Source organism: Carassius carassius, chromosome 41, assembly GCF_963082965.1.
Source record: "Carassius carassius chromosome 41, fCarCar2.1, whole genome shotgun sequence".
Taxonomy (NCBI): Eukaryota; Metazoa; Chordata; class Actinopteri; order Cypriniformes; family Cyprinidae; genus Carassius; species Carassius carassius.
Window position 1 is genome coordinate 13162722 of NC_081795.1, and position 18600 is coordinate 13181321.

General features: G+C 36.8%; 1 protein-coding gene across 2 annotated transcripts in view; it reads left to right on the forward strand.

Moving 5' to 3' along the window:
* The window catches only part of LOC132122774 (sortilin-related receptor-like), a 62957-nt gene that overhangs the window by 31978 nt on the left and 12379 nt on the right, over window positions 1-18600 (forward strand). For both annotated transcript variants that reach the window (XM_059533167.1, XM_059533166.1), the window contains exons 7-23: window positions 4570-4671; window positions 4784-4953; window positions 5774-5966; window positions 7176-7293; window positions 8355-8428; window positions 8940-9028; window positions 9462-9640; window positions 9886-10072; window positions 10182-10310; window positions 11532-11617; window positions 12362-12534; window positions 13347-13478; window positions 13562-13653; window positions 13738-13984; window positions 14068-14206; window positions 18180-18353; window positions 18462-18575. In XM_059533167.1, the coding sequence (XP_059389150.1) occupies window positions 4570-4671; window positions 4784-4953; window positions 5774-5966; window positions 7176-7293; window positions 8355-8428; window positions 8940-9028; window positions 9462-9640; window positions 9886-10072; window positions 10182-10310; window positions 11532-11617; window positions 12362-12534; window positions 13347-13478; window positions 13562-13653; window positions 13738-13984; window positions 14068-14206; window positions 18180-18353; window positions 18462-18575 (2398 nt within the window). The remainder of the gene's footprint in view (window positions 1-4569; window positions 4672-4783; window positions 4954-5773; window positions 5967-7175; window positions 7294-8354; window positions 8429-8939; window positions 9029-9461; window positions 9641-9885; window positions 10073-10181; window positions 10311-11531; window positions 11618-12361; window positions 12535-13346; window positions 13479-13561; window positions 13654-13737; window positions 13985-14067; window positions 14207-18179; window positions 18354-18461; window positions 18576-18600) is intronic.

Consider the following 18600-nt stretch of genomic DNA (forward strand, 5'->3'; position numbering starts at 1 on the left):
TTAGTCTATTTTGATAACCCCTTTACAGCAACTTTACAGTCAGTACTATCATAAAAATAAACTTACTTGTAGGTTTAAAATTTTACATGTCACATTTATTGTACAACTACAAATATGTCTGTATTTTAGTCAGAATTATTGCGGTCCTATTTATTTGCGTTCTGTCTGTTTGGCGCACATGAACACGACAACACTTGTTCACTAAAAGACTGAAGTTTTGAATAGAATCCCAAAGCAGAAGGCTCATGCACTTCTGACAGAAAAATTTAAATATTTCAACGGCTTTCTAACATTTGCAGATGGAGAATCTACCTGTGAAATGCAGTTATGCATTCAGGAAGACAGCACATCTCAAACAAATTAAACACCATTAGTAGTGTCTGTCAGTGATGCACAAAGCCTTTCCGTCAGAGCATATGATGGGCTGAGCTGAGCCGCTTTAAACTAATCATGCGAAACTAAACTATAAACTGTCTTACCAGTTTTTAAAGGCCTTAATATAAAGCTTGTCACATGTTTAGACCAAATTGGATTATGCACTTTCTCCGCAGCAGCTCAGTCTGTGTCCTCCGCTATATTTTCATTTGCGCTTATATTACACTACTGTATAGCGATATAAATATGAGGTATCGCCTCATATCGCTTATAAAGAAAATATCGATGTATCGTACAAACTCGATATAACGCCCAGCCCTAATTACAAGCCCAATCTTTTTTTTGTGTTCCTGTCATTATGCTGATGACTGCTTTTCTGATCTAGGGAATTCAATGCGAGATTCACAAAATGCTTGCTCTTGAAAGATGGCTCAGTGCCGTTTATTTGGACAGGCTGGCTTCACTGAATCACATCTTGTAAGAATGATAAATAATAGATGATTATAATTTATATCAAGCATTCAAAATATGGACCTATGGCAATGGGCATATCCTACAATTATATTGTACACGTGCTGTACGCGAAAGACCAATCACAACAGACTGGGCCATCTGACCAATCAGAGCAGAGTAGGCTTATGGAAGGTTTAGAAGTAGGTTTAGAAAGGCTGAATCTTAGTACTGCTTTGAACGAATCGTTTGAGAATTGGCAGAAAATTAGGTTATAATAAATGCATATTTTGAGAAGATGAAAGCGCTTTTTGACCTTGCATGCATGTTAACCTATTGGAGCCTCCCAAAACAATATTAGGAACCTTAAAAATGGCATAATAGGGGCACTTAAAGCATCATTAAAGACTCATTTTAGTTGGTAGCAGTGGTTTAAAGTTAAAATGCCTTAATGATTTGTTTCTTATAAAAACGCAGCTCATTGCTTCACAAGGCATTAATTGATGGACTGGAGTCATATGGATTACTTGTGAATTATTATGATGTTTTTATAAGCTGTTTGGACTCTCAATTTAACGGTACCCATTCACTGCGGAGGATCCACTGGTGAGCAAGTGATGTAGCATTTGAAAAAAAAAAAACCTTTCTGATGAAGAAACAAACTCAACTTCATCTTGAATTTTCTTAGGGATGATAACATTTTCAGCAAATTTACATTTTTGGGTGAAATATTCCTTCAAGTTTAACCAAGGTTTACTGAGCTATGCTAACCATCAAAACTCAAAGATTGCAAGTCTGTTCACAGATTGATTAAAGAACCGATTTAAAAGTTTTAACAATGAAGAAGAGTGGATCACGTGTCAGGTGCAAATGGAAATCTCAGTGATCAAATGAGATTGCATCTTGAATTTAATTGCAAATTCAAAAACCACCACACTGCCACTTTAAATTAAACTTTGGCAGTACCATGTTTTAAAAATGTTTTATATATATCAAATGCTAAAGATGATATAGTATTATTAGAATTAGTATTATTAGTACCGTTGTTTTTTATTCGCTATACGCGTGTGTGTGTGTTTTACAATTTCCATTTCTTCGATAACTATATTAATATGCCATGGTATTAACAATATTTTTTATGATATCCAGACCTAGAAATTAAATTGTAATTAAATTGCAAATAGAATAATATAAAATATTATTTTGTTTTCTTTCACTCAATTTTAAAAAACTTAACTGGATAGAGTTTAATTTTTTTAACAAAATAAATAAAAGTATATAATATATTATATAATAGTAAAATATATAATATTTTTATATATTAAATTATTTAATAAACTATATAGCAGATTTTCATTTTTAAATCTACTACATACGTTATCTTGAATTATATTAATATATAATATAAAATATTCAATAATTTATAATGTTTATTAATAATTTTAAATAACCTTATCCAAGAATTGTGTGAAAGTCTATTGGTTTCACAAAAACATGGTATTGTTCTGTTATTATGGTGGCATATCTAAGCATTGGCATCTGGATCTGGTTGTTGCAGCTTTGTGATTTGATTGTTGTTACTGTATTACACACTTTGCTCTCTTAAGCTCTCCCAGCACCAGCGTCTGTTTCGAGAGATCTTCCTTGTCTTTGCTCTCTAAAGCCAGATTGTGTTTTGGCTGCTTCCACAACACTGCAGTCTGTTCCTGGAGACAGCCGTTAACAGCGAGATAAATCAATACCATGAATGGTGTGACTAAAAACAAGGCAGTGCGGAGAGACGAGACAGAAAACACTGTGCCTTTGACCAAGGAAGAAGTTAAACTTGTTATTCAGGAAGGATGATTGCATTAAAATACACTTTTATCTGACATGCTGTCTTCCTGCTGTTCTTACACTGACCCAATAAATCCCTGTTTCTCTGGCTGTTTGTTAGTATTTTTGCCTGTTACCACTCCCATCTTGTAAGCCTTTTTGACCCGCACTCTGATCAAGGAAAGCAATAAACCTGATTCTGTTGAAACAATGAGAATCTGTTTCAAGTACTGATATTATAGCCAAAAAATCTGATTTGTAGTCTGTTTTCTTGTTTGCACAGCAAGAAAACAATTTAGAAAAATCAGTTTATAAAGAAGCGGATTTTGGAATTGCTTGTCAGTGTGAATGGTCAGATGAGATTTCAAGTAGTTTTTCATCATTTAAATTCACTCCTTTCTCGTGAGGTATTTATGTAGTGCATATTGAATGAAGGATTTCATGAGTTCATCAGACACATATGTTTAGTTTGGTTGTACGTAATCTGTTTATTATAGTGAAAGCTAATTAATCTCCTTTTGTGAGGCTTTGTGAACCTGATGTAAGTAACTCTTACTCACTTACGGGTTGATTAAAGTGACAGCTTGTCGTAGAAGGGAAAGACTGATTGAACAGCCTGGTCTTAAGAATTGATTGAAGCTTTGATTTCCTGAAGGGAGAAAGTGAAAGAGAGACTTGGGAAGAAAAGAGTGAAAACATTCATCCCTTAATGACGCAGACAGTTCTAGACAGTGGCACATCTAGGTTGGTGGGACACTGACTAGATTAGTACGGCTAGCACCAGCTTCCCTTCTCTTTTATCTTTGAAAAACCAGCAGTTTTAGAAGAAAAAATTAGATATGCTGTTTTTTCCTCTTCCGAATCCCCAGTAGGACTTATTAAGCGTTATCAGGTACAGGACCCCAATGAATACAGTGCTGGCTGGGCATATCTCCCCAGGCTGATATTGTCTGCCCTTCAGACCCCATTTATATTGATATTATGCCTCTGTTTACGGTAACTGAAGGTATCAGTTTCCCTTTTAAAATCTTTATGATTCTCTAATGTTTAATTGTAATTATTTTGCTGAACCATGTTCCAAGTGGAAAGTAAAACAAACCAACTTGTGTGATGTGTCTCTCAAAGTAGTTGCATTTAAACTAGATATAGACAGATAAACCTGGTTAACCTTTTTTTTAACCTATATTCAGTGTTTTATACAAATGATTTGACGGTATTCACATGTATACAATTTTATTTTTATTATAAGTACATTAAGTACAAAAATTAAAGAGTTTAATAAAAAAAATAAAACTATTCAAACATTCAGATACCAAAACATCTTAAATAGGCCATAAATAACAACAATTACTACAAGTAAAGTATTTAACAATTTTCTCTTATTGTTATTAATTAAATGCATAAATTACTTTTATTTATAATAATAATAATAATAATAATTTATTATGATTATACAAATTATGCTAAATTATTAAAATATTTTAAGAATTGTATTAATAAAATAATCAAACTGCATATAGTTTTTTGTTTTTGTCTATTGATCATATAGTTGTTACTGTCAAAGCTGAAATGTTTTTAGATCTAAATTAAAATAATCTGTTTCATTAAAAGTTCATAATAAGACATTATCGATTCATCTTTAATCAGTGTTATTTTAGTATCATTGATTTCTTGTCAGTTGTTATTTTTAGATATTTTTTTCTCATTTAAATTGTAGTTAAAGGTTCGTTTTTTGTCATTTTTAGTATTATTTTTTTTTGCTTATTTTAGTACATCAAGTGTTTTTTGTTTTGGTTTCAGTTTAAGTTAACTTTCAGTTTTTTTAGTTAACTATATTAATTCAGTCTCTAATTTTAACAAATTGTAATCTGTGATATCCAGTTAGATTTCATTGTTTTAGTTAAACTCGTTATGAATGTGTTTCCACAGACATTGTTTGGGAGCCGTGAGTCTCAGTCTGTCCAGCTGTGGGTTTCCTACAACCGGCAGCCAATGAGAGCAGCTCAGTTTAACACCCGCCACCCCATCACGGTGAGTGCCGTCAGCTTCGATTAGTCTCAGGAATATATTTATGGTCATGATTTCTTATAGCTTCATGTTGTTAACCTGTTTTATGTGATTCCCTGCTCTCCTCTCTCTGCAGGAGTACTACATAGCAGATGCTTCGGAGGACCAGGTGTTCGTATGCGTGAACCACAATAATAGCGTTACACACCTATACATCTCCGACACACAGGGCCTGGCCTTCTCTCTGTCCCTAGAGAACGTGTTGTACTTCAGCCCTGATGGCTCCGGAAGCAACACCCTTATCAGGTACAGATGAATAACACCGTATGTGTGTGTGTGTGTGTGTGTGTGTGAGAGAGAGAAACACCTTCTTGCTGTAGATAAATACATCCTTGCTAATGAAAAGTATTAATTCCTTGAAAAACAAAAAAAAATACTGAGCCCAAACATTTGAACATTAGTATAAATTTGAAAATGCATAGATAGATTAATGCATAATTTATTTTATAAAAACTGTTAACATAATTGCTAAAATTAAAGGTTTCTGTTTCCCAATTTTAAACGAATTCCTAAAATCCAAAGGAAATCATGTTATTACAAATTATTGTAGAAGCCCCAAACCCAAAATTTAGTCATAAATGTTGTCTGAGAGCCAACAACCATGTTAAGCTAGGAACATGTCCCACTTCAGTAATTCCCATTAAGCCCCCCGGTCTTACACAGCTCTTGGTCTCGTCACCTTTACTTGAACTCCTCTTGGTTTAGTGGTGTTCCCTCATCAGTGCTCAACCCATAAGCAGGTTAGTGAGGTCTCGTCACTTTAATTCAAGAACTATGTCTTCGACCACCGGTCCCTTCGCTCACACTGTCATTAGGAAAGCAATATATCATTCCTGCACAGCTTCCCAAGGACATGCTGTTGTTTTTTTCTGTGGCAGAGCAGGTTCTCACCCACCGCCAAACCACTGAGCTCAGCACGGCTTGAGAGCAGAAACGCAATAACTGCAGTGTGGAATGCAGATCAGATGCGCTTGGCTCGCGTGCCATTGGGATTTTCATAGAACCCCTCTCTTGGCAGATTTGAATGGCATATGGAAACAGATTTGTGTGTTTGTTTATTTGAAAGGTACTTCGCCAATGAGCCGTTTGCAGATCTCCACCGGGTCGAGGGGCTGAGGGGTGTGTTTGTGGCCACTCTGATCAATGGATCAGTCAATGAGGACAACATGCGGTCAGTCATCACGTTTGATAAAGGAGGAACCTGGGAGCTTCTGCAGCCACCTGCGGCTGACAGCCTGGGAGGAACCATAGACTGCCAGGTATTAGGGATGTTGGTCATTTTGGCTACTTAAGTACTAGATAAATCAGTTAAATACTCTGGGGTAAAGTTTTTTTTGGTGGCTGTCCCATTTAGATGTCCTGTTAATTTAATAATAATCCATCATATAAAAGCTTTATTTTGGTACATTTAGTTTAGCTCTTATGCAGTGTTTTTTTTTTTTTTGGATCACACATTTAATGTGGACACTCCTTATATACAGAGTTTAGCAAATTTTCTCCCCCTGAAACTCAGTGTTTGCTTTTCGGCATAGATTTCTTATCCCCTTTTAACCATGCAGACCACAGGCTACTACCCAAAATGCCACTACAACAAAATGTAATATTCATGATCAATCATTGCTGACATTTATTAATACTAGAGATGTATATGTATATAACTAGTCGATATAGCCAGTAAATAAAATAGCTAGTCGATATAGCCATTAGTTTCTTTTAGATTCATGGTCAATAACTGATAAATGTTCGATAAAATGTTATATTATTTTGTCTATACAATACATTATGTTGTCTAAAAAATACATATTATATATGTTTAGTTCATTTATTTATTTATTTATTTATTTTGACTGATTAGAAACAATTTAATTCAAAATGACAAAAACTACAATCAATTTTAATAATCATAAAATATTAATATACATGTTATATATATATATATATATAATATTTAACATGTTTTATATTTAATTTTAAATGCTGCAAATTATTTAAACATCAAAACATAATGTACAGTATGAAGAATGGATATTCATTTTGAGATCTGCTAAAGATTACAGTTAAAAGTGTTTATAAATTCTTACTGTTTTTAGTGTTTTTAAAGAGAGCATCAGAGGATGGCAAAAGTGATCTCCATCTTAAAATAGAGGAAATTAGTATAAACAATTAAATAACCAAGATTAAGTGATAAAAGTGTACTTTAACTGTTAGTAGATAGCTGTTATGAGACCCATATATTGTGCTCCTCTTTACCATGAGTGTAGAATCTCCACTTTCTTTTGTGTATTCGTGTTGCCAAGCACGTGCTCATGAAGCAGTGGTTTCGTGTTTGCAAAAAAGAGTGCCGAGTTTGTGATCGTGGAAGGAAGTAAGGTTGTTTTTTTTCGTGCTTCCATTGAACTGTTTGCGCTTTTTTTCATCTATATTATTACCATAGTCACAATGTCTTTCTTTCTCTCTCGGTCTCTCAGCTGGACAGTGGCTGTTCCCTGCACTTGGCCCAGCGGTGGAGTCAGCTGCTGAATATTCAGCTGCGCAGGATCCCTATTCTGTCTAAAGAGTCTGCACCTGGCCTCATCATGGCAACAGGTGGGCCACATGACCTGCTCTCTGCTGCTCTCATATGTGCATGAGAGAGGAAATATGAGCACTTTAGCTGCTTGTCCTGCGTCTTCCTGTTTTTGTTGCTTTGCTTCTGTTAACCGAGTGCATGTAGGTCCCTTCAGAGGACACCATACACACTGTAATGATAGGGAGCAAGTGCATGAGCCCGACTTCTTGAGTTCACATCTGGTGGAAAACATTGATTTTGCTCTCTTTGCAAGGTTTGGAAGACACTTCCTCCCTCTGGTATCCCTCTCTCTTTCTTCCAGCCACGGTCAGGCCTTTAATTAAATGCTTATTAGATAATGTGCATGCAGGAAGATGAGAGGCGCAGGAGGCTTGTGAAAATGTCTGGCCTCTTCGGCTGATATCACTTCGGCGCAGATGTGCTAATTATTTGTACTTCACCCACTGGCTAATTATCACATACAAACACACCCTCGCACTCATAGACTTAGCCAGCCGAGGGCAGCCACACCACCTCAACATTGTTCTTATTGCAAAAAACATGTTAAGTGCTGCATATCTCTTTTAAGGAGATTAATGTAAGTCATTACCACTCAGATTAATTAATGACAAGACGCACTAGCACAACACATGTCATCAAAAAAACTGAAAATGATGATTCTGATGTCAGGGGTGTGAAAATAGAAGGTGACAGACAATATGCTTGTCTGGACTTCTTGTCATAGTGATGAGACTAAAATCAGACAGGAACACTTCGTTTCTTGCTTTTTGCTGGGTTTCTTCCTCTTTGTGTTAATTTTCTGCTGTTTTGTCTCTTGTGGTCTGAATCTTGAGTAAGCTGACACATTATTATCGACAGAACAAATAGGATGTGGTCAGATAAGCTTGTGAACATCTCTCCTGTGGTTTACATCATGAAACATAAATACCCCATTTCACCTTTTTAACACTGTACTATTGTCAGATGGTCACCTGATATCAGTTGTAATCGAGGCCTGTGATACATGACACCAGATGCTGTGTAAATATTGACTTCTCTCTCTCTTTCTCACACACACTCTCTATCAACTTCTGCACAGGATCTGTGGGAAAGAATCTGGCCAATAAGCCCAATGTGTATATATCCAGCAGTGCAGGGGTCAGATGGAGAGAGGTGAGAACCAGCTGCATTTCTGTGCAATTACACGAAAGGTTATTTAGGTAAAATTGTAATTTAGGTAAAATTTGGGTTTGCATAGAACACAGAACTCAAGTAATTAATTCACATGTCTAAATCTTGGCGTTGTTTGTGATTTTGTTTATTCTTTTTCTTTCATTCAGTTAGTGATTGTTTAATTTTCTCAGCTGTAATCATGTATTGGCTTTTTTTCTTTTGAACCAAAATATAAAATCTGCTCTTTTTTTTGTTGAACATAAAGAATAATCATCATTTTGCTTGGGTTTTATTTATTTATTTATAATTTTGGTGGGAAATTATATGTTAATCCAGAACTGTTTCCCTTTACATACTAAATAAGAACTTTACCACTTGACAAAAAAAAAAAAAAAAAAAAAAAACGCATTTTGCTGCTAGCCATTACCATAGCACTTATTATATTACCTGCCTTTTATGAAAAGTGTAGTAGCATTTGCTGTTCCTTGTAATGGATATGCATGTTCTTTAGGCCCTGGCTGGTCCTCATTTCTACACCTGGGGAGACCATGGAGGGATCCTGATGGCTATCGCGCAGGGTGGCTCCACCACAACACTCAAGTCAGTAACCGTTTAAGGATCTAAGTCGTATTGGGAAGTCGTGGCCTGGTGGTTAGAGAGTCGGACTCCCAATCGAAAGGTTGTGAGTTCGAGTCCCGGGCCGGCAGGAATTGTGGGTGGGGGGAGTGCATGTACAGTTCTCTCTCCACCTTCAATACCATGACTTAGGTGCCTTTGAGCAAGGCACCGAACCCCCAACTGCTCCCCGGGCGCCGCAGCATAAATGGCTGCCCACTGCTCCGCGTGTGTGTTCACAGTGTGTGTGCATTTCGGATGGGTTAAATGCAGAGCACAAATTCTGAGTATGGGTCACCATACTTGGCCGAATGTCACTTCACTATCTAATGTCGCTCTGCTTTTAGTAGAAGCTCTCTGAGTATTATCTGGGTTAAGGACGTTCCTGATAGCTGTGTCTTGTCTTTTGCTGGCTCAGGTTCAGTACTAATGAAGGGGAAACCTGGCAAGAGTTCCAGTTCTCAGAGCAGGAGGTATATGTGTACCAGCTGCTGACTGAACCGGGTGAAAAGAGCACCATCTTCACCATCTTCGGCTCTTATGCAGACCAGAAACACAGCTGGCTCATTGTGCAGGTCAACGCTAGTGATGTGCTTGGTAAGAGAACAATGTGCTTATAATTGGTGCACCACACAGAGCAAAATCCCTAGCAACCACCCTGAATACTCTAGAAACCAACTGGTGACACACTAGCAAGCACTTAGGACTCCAAAGCAGCTCCCCTGAATGCATTCAGATGGCACTCTCTTCGGAGCCATCCCAAAATGCTTAGCAACTGTTTAGCAATGGCCTACCTGTCCTTTCTCTAGCTGTGCATCTGATTTTATGTGTGTTTACTGTAGGTGTGCCGTGCACGGAGGGGGACTATAAACGCTGGTCTCCTTCTGACGAGAGGGGAAATGGCTGTCTGCTCGGCAGAGAGATGGTGTACAAGCGCCGCTCTCCTCATGCCACCTGCTTCAACGGCGAGGACTTTGACAGGCCTGTCTCTCTAACCAATTGCTCCTGCACTCGACAGGACTATGAGTGGTATGAGCCAAAACCCACTCTATCTATGTTTTTCATATGTTGCCATTGTCTTCCCTTGAATACCAATCATTTTCCAAAGCTTTATTGTGTCATCTTCGTGTGTTTGCAGTGACTATGGGTTTAAGCTGAGTGAGGATCTGTCTCTCGAGGTCTGCATGCCTGATCCTGAGTTTTCTGGAAACCTTTATGCCCCACCAGTACCCTGTCCAGTGGGCACCACTTACCGCCGCAGCAAAGGGTGAGAATTAGGTTATTCATCCTTAAAAAAACACTATTGATTGCATACACTACCATTCACAAGGTTAGAGTATAATTTATTCAGTATAAATTGATCAAAAATGACATTAAAGACATTTATAATGCTACAAAAGATTTCTATCATATTTCAGATCAGTTTTTCCTTTGTACTCTCTATTCGTCAAATGATCCTGAAAAAAATTGACTGTATCACAGTTCTCAACTGTTTTCAACATTGATAATAATAAGAAATGTTTCTTGAGCAGCAAGTCATCATATCAGAATGATTTCTGAAGGATCATGTGATATTAAAATAGAAAACATTTATTTTAAATTGTAATAATAATTAAAAAAAATTACAATATTACTGTTTACTGTGTTTTGATCCAATAAATGCAATTTTCTTTCAAAAACAATTTTTTTTTTTTTATCAGCCCCAAGCTTTAAACATTAGTTGTGTACCGATTCTTTTTACATTGCATACATGTCAGTATTGCTTTTTTTATCAGCTAATGTTGGTTAATTAAACCAAGGACTTTTGTATTTCACAGTGGAGCTTAATCTAGATTTAACTTAAAGGGATAGTGATTAATCTTAGAAATGATTAACCCATTTAAGACGACTCTAGAAATGTTCTTACCCTTTAAGAGCACGTTTCAGAAAACTGACATAGATATTTTGTGATTATTTTGCTCACAATAGTGCATCATTACTGCAGGTATCCATATTTATTTTTAATGTAGTGGTCATTCATTCAGTTTCCTTCTGTTCATTTAAATGGAAAAGCATGTAAAACCAACATTCAGAATTAACATAACATGGAAGTAGCATATAAAAGTATTGGCTTTAGTTTTAGTATCTGTATATATACTCTAAAAAGCATAATATCAGCTATGTATTGGTTATTGGGGATTATTATTTTAAACAACTGTCAGCTTACTAATACCGGCCAGCAGATTTTTTGTTCATTTCTATTGTCAATAAATAATGAATGGAATCAGCAGTTTCAGATTTGTGACAACCTTGGTACTTCTGAAAATATTACACAAGCATCAGGACAGCAAGAGGAGAATTTATATGAAAGTAAGAAAATTCATAGAGATGAAATTACAGCATCACCTAATGTCAAACTTTAGAACAAAGTTCTTCAAGAAGAGAAGTTAACTGTGAAGTTTAGTAAGTGCTATCCACTGATGTTAAGGTGTGTCGTCTGACACTTTAGGTACAGGAAGGTTTCTGGAGACAGCTGCAGTGGGGGAGACGTTGAAGCTCGGCTGGATGGAGAAATGCTGCCCTGTCCTGTGGGAGGTACAGTACGATCCTCTTCCTCAGCTTACACAAACATCTTCTCCGAGCTCACCACACAATCCTACGGGAAGCAACATGAAGTTGTGGAGTCAAAGTTCATAACACGGCCTCAAATTTAAATATACTGTATATGTATCAAAAATGACAGTCAGGAAATTTACATGACCAAAAAGTCCATTATATAAGATGAGATAGTTAATGACCATGCTGTGATGACATGATTGACTGATTAAACTACACTGAATACAGTGATGTGGATGGGATTTGAAAATCAAATGAGGATTGTTGGAGTGTGATCAAATCCTGTCTCCCCACCGAGCTGTTTTCTTAAGAGCCGTCGCTGTCTAGACTGCTTCTTCTCTCTGGCATTGTGGCACTCAGCCACTTGACTGCGCTTCAGTGGCCGTGTTGATTGCCGTGCCTCTCTGTCTAGTGGACGCTGGGAGTAAATAATCAGCCCTTTCAGAAGCTGAGATCTGATCCAGCAGGAGAAGGAAGTGATGTGACTCTCAGCAGTGCCATCAGTTTTCTTTTAGGATTTGCACTGAAACAGAAAATGGAAAGCCTTCTCAGAAGAGTGCAAGCTGTTAGAAAGGAACAATTCTCTTTTACTGCCAGTAGCTTTGAAATAAAATGCTTACATGGGAGTGTTCAGATATAATATGCCATGTATTTCTCTAAATTGTGAGAGTCTTTATTTCACCTCTTACTTATTGACTTATTACCCACTTTTTATTTTTTTAGAGAGTAATGAGTTTATCTTGTATTCGGTGAGGAGCTCCATCCTCCGCTATGACCTGGCCTCAGGAACAGACCAGCCGCTTCCACTCTCAGGTCTAAACGACGCTGTGGCTCTGGATTTTGATTATGAGAAGAACTGTCTATACTGGGCTGATGTTTCACTGGACACCATACAGGTGAATAAACGTTCACTCACATTAAACTAGGGATCGGTACCATATGTACAATGACATGAAAACGTATGTGAAAGCATTGAAATTGGTCTCATTAAAGTCACAATTATGGAAAAACAATGTGCTTGAGCTAACAACACACAAACAATTATAACATTTCATATCTAATAAACACATCCCCTTAAAAATTCACAGTGCTGCAGAAAATGTCAATTAATTTTATCTTCTTGTCGTTACATGGATGATGAGTTTCATGGATGATGAGTTTCATGGGTTGTCCTTTTTTTTCCTGAATAAATCCAAATCCTACACATTCTTTGGTTTTCTAGAATATGCTGCATATTTGAACCCTTTTTGTTCTTTACTGTGTTGGGTAAATTTGTGTTTGTATTGTTGATGTTTATTAGTTCACATTCAAAATAATTGCTAAAGCTTCAGCACCTAATTATTTCAAACTAGTTTTTAACTTTATTGTTTAGTTTGGTTTAATATTTGTTGTTCTATAAATACTATAGAATTTTAATATTGGATATTTTAGTCACCGTTCATTACAAAAATAATCAGCAGCTTTTTGCTATAAAAAAAATATATAAATATTGGTGCATCCCTACATTTGAAATATTTACAAAATTTTGCCTACATTGAGGCCACACTGATATATATATAATATATAAACTTATTCATATGATATATACTGATATATAAACTTTTTCAAAAAATTATGTAAAAAAAAAAAAATGAAAGAAAATGTTTATTATTATATTAGATTTTTTAAAATTAATTTAATAAGTTTTTTATCTGCTTTTGTGTTGTAGAGACTGTGTTTGAATGGAAGCTCTGGACAGGAAGTGATTGTCAAAAAGGACCTACAAAATGTGGAGGCGCTCTCATTCGACCCCATCAGCCGGTTGCTGTATTGGGTGGATGCTGGTGCTCAGAAAATCGAGGTAATCGCAGCTTAAAACAACTACAGCAACATCAATTACAGGTGTTTGTTCCTGTAGTCGTCCTCACATTGTCTCTCTTCCAGGTGTCCAACTCTGATGGAGACTTGAGACGCACTCTAATCAATTCTTCAGTGTTGGAACAGCCTCGAGCCCTGACGACCATGCCACAAGAGAGGTAGCGTGTTCCCATAAATCACTTGTTTTCCTTAACAATCCACATGCTCCCTGACCACTAAGTTGCATGTGCTGTCTTTTTTAGCTTGATGTTTTGGACAGACTGGGGCAATCACACAGCAGGCATCTACCGTAGCTGGATGGACGGTTCCAACATTGCCTGCATTGTGTCTGAGGCAGTTCACTGGCCCAACGGCATTACAACCGATGAGTCATGGCTGTACTGGACGGAGGCGTATGGAGACCGCATTGAAAGAGCAGACTTTAATGGAGGCCGCCGTACTGTGATAATGGAGGGCCTGCCTCATCCTTATGCTATTGCTGTTTTCAAGGTAAGCCCAATATAATCACTTCTGGGAATGATGCAATTGATATTAAACTGTCTTTAATGATCATAAACACTTTGTTGATGTAGAATGACCTGTACTGGGATGACTGGTCTAGATTGGGAATCTTCAAAGCACCTAAATCAGGCTCACCAGACGTTGAGATGCTCGTGGGTAGACTGACAGGAGTGATGGATCTCAAGATTTTCTACAAGGGCAAAAACAGAGGTCAGTCCTTGAGGAGAGACAGTCGCTCTGAAACATGGGAAATACATCTTTAAAGATCAATATAGGGATAGTGGTGGAAGGGCTTTATTTATTTATTTATTTTAATGGCCAGTTGCCTTTGCTTTATGTAACAGTCCCACAAAATCTCACTTGTCAGCTCATATTGTTTATGAATGCAAAATAAATGAATATTTGAAATAATTACAAAGACTAATTTTAGAATTTATTTTCATTATTATCATTTTTATTATTATTATTAGTTGTTTTCAAATGTATCAATTTACATTATCTTTGTAGTTCTTGCATTTTATTGGAAAATAATTAGCAACAGGGTTATTTTCATTAAAAATAAAAATATAAAAACTGTTTTAATACTTAAAATAAGCATCAACTGAAATAAAATAAGTTAAAATAAAAACTGAAAACTTAAACTGAATGTTTTTTATTTAATTGTTGCTAGCTGCCAAAGGCACCATAATTTGTATTTAGTTTTATTTGAAGTACTAAAATAATTCAAACTGAATTGAAACTAAAACTATATCCTAAAATAAAAATAAAAAAATCACTAAACCTTTAACTAAATGAAAACACAAAATATAAAAATTAAATTTTCAATGTCAACAAACTATAATAGTACAACAGTGATACTAAAATTAGGGCTGGGACAACGCGTCGAGGTCATCAATGACGTTGACGCAAAAAATACGTAGACGCAAAATATGCGCATCGATTCGTCGACCTGTTTTTATTTCTCTAAAAAACGTTTGCAAAACGTTTACCTTATGTGCGCTGAATATAAGCGATGGCTGGATCAACATTCTGTCCAACTTTATATAACCAATCCAGGGGTTTTTCTGCATTGATCTTTTTTTTTGGCGGCTGTCAAAGCCTTATTTGATCGGTGAGTGACAGTGACGGCGCGTACGAGAGAAAGCCCCGGCTGCGCGCGCACTCACAGTCTTCAAACAACACGAGCGCTTCTTGCTCTCTCTCTCCCTTGTGCATATTAATCAAAAGATCAGAAAAAGGGCGAAACACCAAAGTTTCACGTGGAGCATTCAGAGATTTTTTTTTCTCCATGACAGGTTGCTGGCTCCCATTGTTAAAATTATTATTATTATTTTTTTTTTGGAAAAGCACTCTCTGTATTAGCTTAAAGCCCTCAAGTTTACATTGGTTACTGTATTCTTTTAATTGCTCTAAACAAGTGTTTTGGGTGACCTTTTTTATTGAATGCTAGACATCAAGTTGTTGTTATTTTCATTGTTTATCCTACTAACTTCAGCCGCCAAACGGGCGATCATACAGTGAGGAAAATTGCAGTAGTCAAGGCGAGCTGACATGTTATCAAGTACGCTGCTGTTTGCAGAATTACCGGACCTGCGTCCTCGCAGACATCACACTCCCGAGTCGAATGCACAAAGTCTGAACTACGCGCTAAAAGATGGTATGCCGTTAGAGATGACAGTCACTAACCACTCAGCTACCAATCTACACTGAATCAGCACCAGATCTGTGACCGTCTTAACTTGTGGCCTGTGTTTACCTGTTATGAAAATAGGTAAATTTTAGTATCACTGAAAATGGTAATTCTGAAAGAAGAACTTTTTTCTTGAATGCTAGGCCCTATGTGTTCAGTAAGCTTGTTTCAGTAAGCTATGTGTTTTCAAGGCTTCAAGGTTTTATTTATGGAATGATATTGCGGACATTATTCAAAAGGCATTGCAAATTGTATTTGCAATTGCGTTTTCAATTTGTGGACGCATAAAATGTGACATAATCCAAACGCAAATGCAAATCGCGCATTACCGTTTTCATTTTCGATTAAGTGAACGCACAGTGTCTGCCAAATTTAAAATGGAAATGCAAAGTCCGTTTGCAATTGTGTTTTCCATATCTTACGAGCTATGAGCCTGTCATATTTAAATAGCAATATTAATTACCACATTTGCCTTTTCACTCTCTCTGCACTGTGCATGTAAACTGCCAAAACTCAAATGGAATCGCAATACCTTTTGCATTTGAATTTCCAACGTCTACATGGAAACCTGTCAATCAAGTGACAGGGGTGGGGCCATTTTATTGGGCGTGTTTGCATTGGGAAGTGAAGATCGTACTAAAATGTACCATGTTTTTACTAGGGTAAATATGATTGAATTATAATTAAGCCACAGTAGCCACAAATGTACAGTTGTCTGAGACGTTATGAAATGTTCTTTAATATAATGAACCATAAAATTTAGTCAGTGTTCTGCTATTGTTTATTTTCATAATGGGTAAACACAGGCCACAAGTTAAGATGGTCACAGATCTGGTGCTGATTCAGTGTAGATTGGTAGCTGAGTGGTTAGTGACTGTCATCTCTAACGGCATACCATCTTTTAGCGCGTGTTCGAAACCCGGGCCAACACAGACGTTCTTTATTTTTTTGTTTATCCTACTAACTTCAGCCGCTGATTTCGGACTTGCATCCTCAGTAGTTCAGATTTTGTGCATTCGACTCGGGAGTGTGATGTCTGCGAGGACGCAGGTCCGGTAATTCTGCATACAGCAGCGTACTTGATAACATGTCAGCCCGCCTTGACTACTGCAATTTTCCTCACTGTATGATCACCCGTTTGGCGGCTGAAGTTAGTAGGATAAACAAAAAAATAAAGAACGCCTGTGTTGGCCCGGGTTTCGAACACGCGCTAAAAGACGGTATGCCATTAGAGATGACAGTCACTAACCACTGAGCTATCAAGCTACACTGAGTCAGCACCAGATCTGTGACCATCTTAACTTGTGGCCTGTGTTTACCCATTATGAAAATAAACAATAGCAGAACACTGACTACATTTTATGGTTCATGATATTAAAGAACATTTCATAACGTCTCAGACAACTGTACATTTGTGGCTACTGTGGTTTATTATAAACACTATCGTTAACTTATATTTACCCTAGTAAAAACATGGTACATTTTAGTACGATCTTCACTTCCCAATGCAAACACGCCCAATAAAATGGCCCCACCCCTGTCACTTGATTGACAGGTTTCCGTGTAGACGTTGGAAATTCAAATGCAAAAGGTATTGCGATTCCATTTGAGTTTTGGCAGTTTACATGCACAGTTCAGAGAGAGTGAAAAGGCAAATGTGGTAATTAATATTGCTATTTAAATATGACAGGCTCATAGCTCGTAAGATATGGAAAACACAATTGCAAACGGACTTTGCATTTCCATTTTAAATTTGGCAGACACTGTGCGTTCACTTAATCAAAAATGAAAACGGTAATGCGCGATTTGCATTTGCGTTTGGATTGTCACATTTTATGCGTCCACAAATTGAAAACGCAATTGCAAATACAATTTGCAATGCCTTTTGAATAATGTCCGCAATATCATTCCATATTTATTGAATGCAATCTCTATACAAGTGCAAAGTAATGCATTCTTAGTCAGTCTTTTATTTTGTAATTTTAAGAGCAATAAACATATATTGCAATGTTAAGGAATTCATGTTTTTTTTTCATTCAGATATGTAAATCGACATGTATAAATTGTTAGTAGTCAAATAATGGAGATATAATCGAAATCGAATCGGTCTGGAAAAATTAATCGTTAGATTAATCGATGCATCGAAAAAATAATCGCTAGATTTAATCGTTTAAAAAATAATCGTTTATCCCAGCCCTAACTAAAATAATACGGGTGTCATCAATATTTAGTCCGTTTACACAAGAATAGAGAAATATACTTTGTATGTATTTGTAAAAATATTATTATTATTATTATTTTTTTGTGTGCAACTTTTAGGGATATTTTTCAGGAGTATTTTTAGGAGTAAAATATCATAAACGCTAACAGACAAGCAATAAAACCGCAAAACTATCATAATAATTTCATGGGCTCATCTTTATACAGTGGTCCCACTGGTTTACATGGGATACACAAATATTTTTTTTACGTTTTTATTTCTCTCTCCTGTAGGTCAGAATGCTTGTGTGGATCAGCCGTGCAGTCTTCTGTGTCTTCCCCAGCCTGAAAACAAGCATCACTGTGTTTGCCCCGATGGAGTTTCCTCCACCATCCTACCCTCAGGAGAGCATCAGTGCCAGTGTCCCAGTGGATACCAGCTCCACAATAATACATGCATTAAAACAGGTCTGACAGAAATAAAAGTGTCAGATATCAAAAGCTCCAAATGCTGATTAAACGTTTTAATGAAGTATAAATGGATTTTTGCTTTTATTGACTCTTTCTGCCCATCAGAACACACCTGCCTGCCAAACCAGCACCGCTGTGCTAATGGGAAATGCATCAGCAGCATCTGGAAGTGTGACAGTGACAACGACTGCGGCGACATGAGTGATGAACAGGATTGCCGTGAGTCACGTCATATGCCCTGGCT